The sequence below is a fragment of the Oratosquilla oratoria genome, chromosome 7 (assembly GCF_046742065.1).
Source record: "Oratosquilla oratoria isolate Oo_2021 chromosome 7, ASM4674206v1, whole genome shotgun sequence".
NCBI classification, from domain to species: domain Eukaryota; kingdom Metazoa; phylum Arthropoda; class Malacostraca; order Stomatopoda; family Squillidae; genus Oratosquilla; species Oratosquilla oratoria.
The window spans coordinates 36,046,351-36,047,833 of NC_134783.1; the positions used below are offsets into that span (position 1 = coordinate 36,046,351).

The 1,483-nt window shown below is 32.9% G+C and overlaps 1 protein-coding gene across 1 annotated transcript in view; it reads right to left on the reverse strand.

Annotated features, from left to right (window-relative positions):
- Positions 1-434: 434 nt before the first annotated feature.
- Positions 435-1,483, reverse strand: part of LOC143027067 (uncharacterized) — a gene marked incomplete at its 3' end in the record, with an annotated part of 30,951 nt that continues 29,902 nt past the window's right edge. Inside the window, 1 exon segment of the mRNA XM_076187973.1 lies at positions 435-748. Coding sequence (XP_076044088.1) covers positions 435-748 — 314 coding nt within the window.

Here is a 1,483-nt window from a genome sequence, read left to right on the forward strand (position 1 = left end):
CACACACACACACACACACCCAACTCCCCGCCCACGAGAGAGTTGGAGTAGTAACACCCCTCAGCGCTGCGATTACTGAATATTATTTCAGCCCCGGGCGAGAGTCGAACCCGGACCTCCGTAGTGGCAGGCCAGAGCTCTAACCACAGCGCCATGAGAGGTGTGTGTGTGTGTGTGTGTGTGTATGTGTGTGTGTGTGTGCGCTTGTATACAAGACAGGAGCAAAGCTCGTGGAGTCCTGTCTCTTATACTCCAATTTCTCATACGTAGGTTCAAGTTCGTGTGTGTGTGTGTATTTACCTAGTTGTATTTTACGGGAAGAGAGCTATGCTCGTAGTGTGTGTGTGTGTGTATGTGTGTGTGTATGTGTGTGTGTGTGTGTGTACGTGTGTGCATTTTGAATAAACAAAACCAGGGAACATCTTCATACTTACATTGTAAACTTTATCAAAGTGAAAAGTGATTTCATTTCCTTCATCGTCGTAGAGAACTCTGTCGACGCCATCAGGTCCTTGAATCTCTTCGCGATCAAAACACTCATCGATCTGATCTTCGTCGGCGTCTTCATTCTGTTCTTCAACCTCCTCCTCCTGTGCTTCTTCCTCTTCTACTTCCTCCTGCTCTTCCTCCTCCTCCTCCCCACCATCGTCGCTTACAGTGTTCCCTTCGTCTTCCTCGTTTTCTGTGACGCCATAACCGAATTCCAAGTTTTCTTTGTTTTCGTTTGTCTTTGTGAGCATTTTGTTTCCTATTTTTCGAGATGATATGATACACCCAATAATTTTAAAGTGTAATTTCACGAAATAACACTTGCACCAAATTAGGTTTCTCGTTATTTAATATTATGCCCAGAGCATAAATGAAATTTAGTCGTCTACATATTGTGCCACATTTAAAATTGTGAAAAGGATAGCGAGGACGACGGTGGGAGATATGGAAACATTATATATATATATATATATTATATATATATATATATATATATATATATATTATAGTTTTTATGACATATATATTTATAGACATGAATATATGTATTTTATACCATAATATATTATATAATATATATACATAACATATATATATATATATATATATAATATATATTATATATAATCTCTATATACATTTATATTTTATATACATATATATATATATACTTTCTATATATTTATATATATTATAAACATATTTATAGAGACATATGATATACATATAGATATATAATATTATATATTTATATATATATATTTATATATATATATATATATACATATTTTAGTATATATTATATATATCTATATATATATATATATATATATACTTATTTATTTATAAACTATTTAAGACAGATGAGAGAGAATTCCTCTAAAGAAGACTAAAGTGGTCGGAATATTAGGGCGATAATTTATTCCCAGCCCATCTTCGTTATACATATATACACATATGTATTAATACATATGTTTATATATATATATACGTA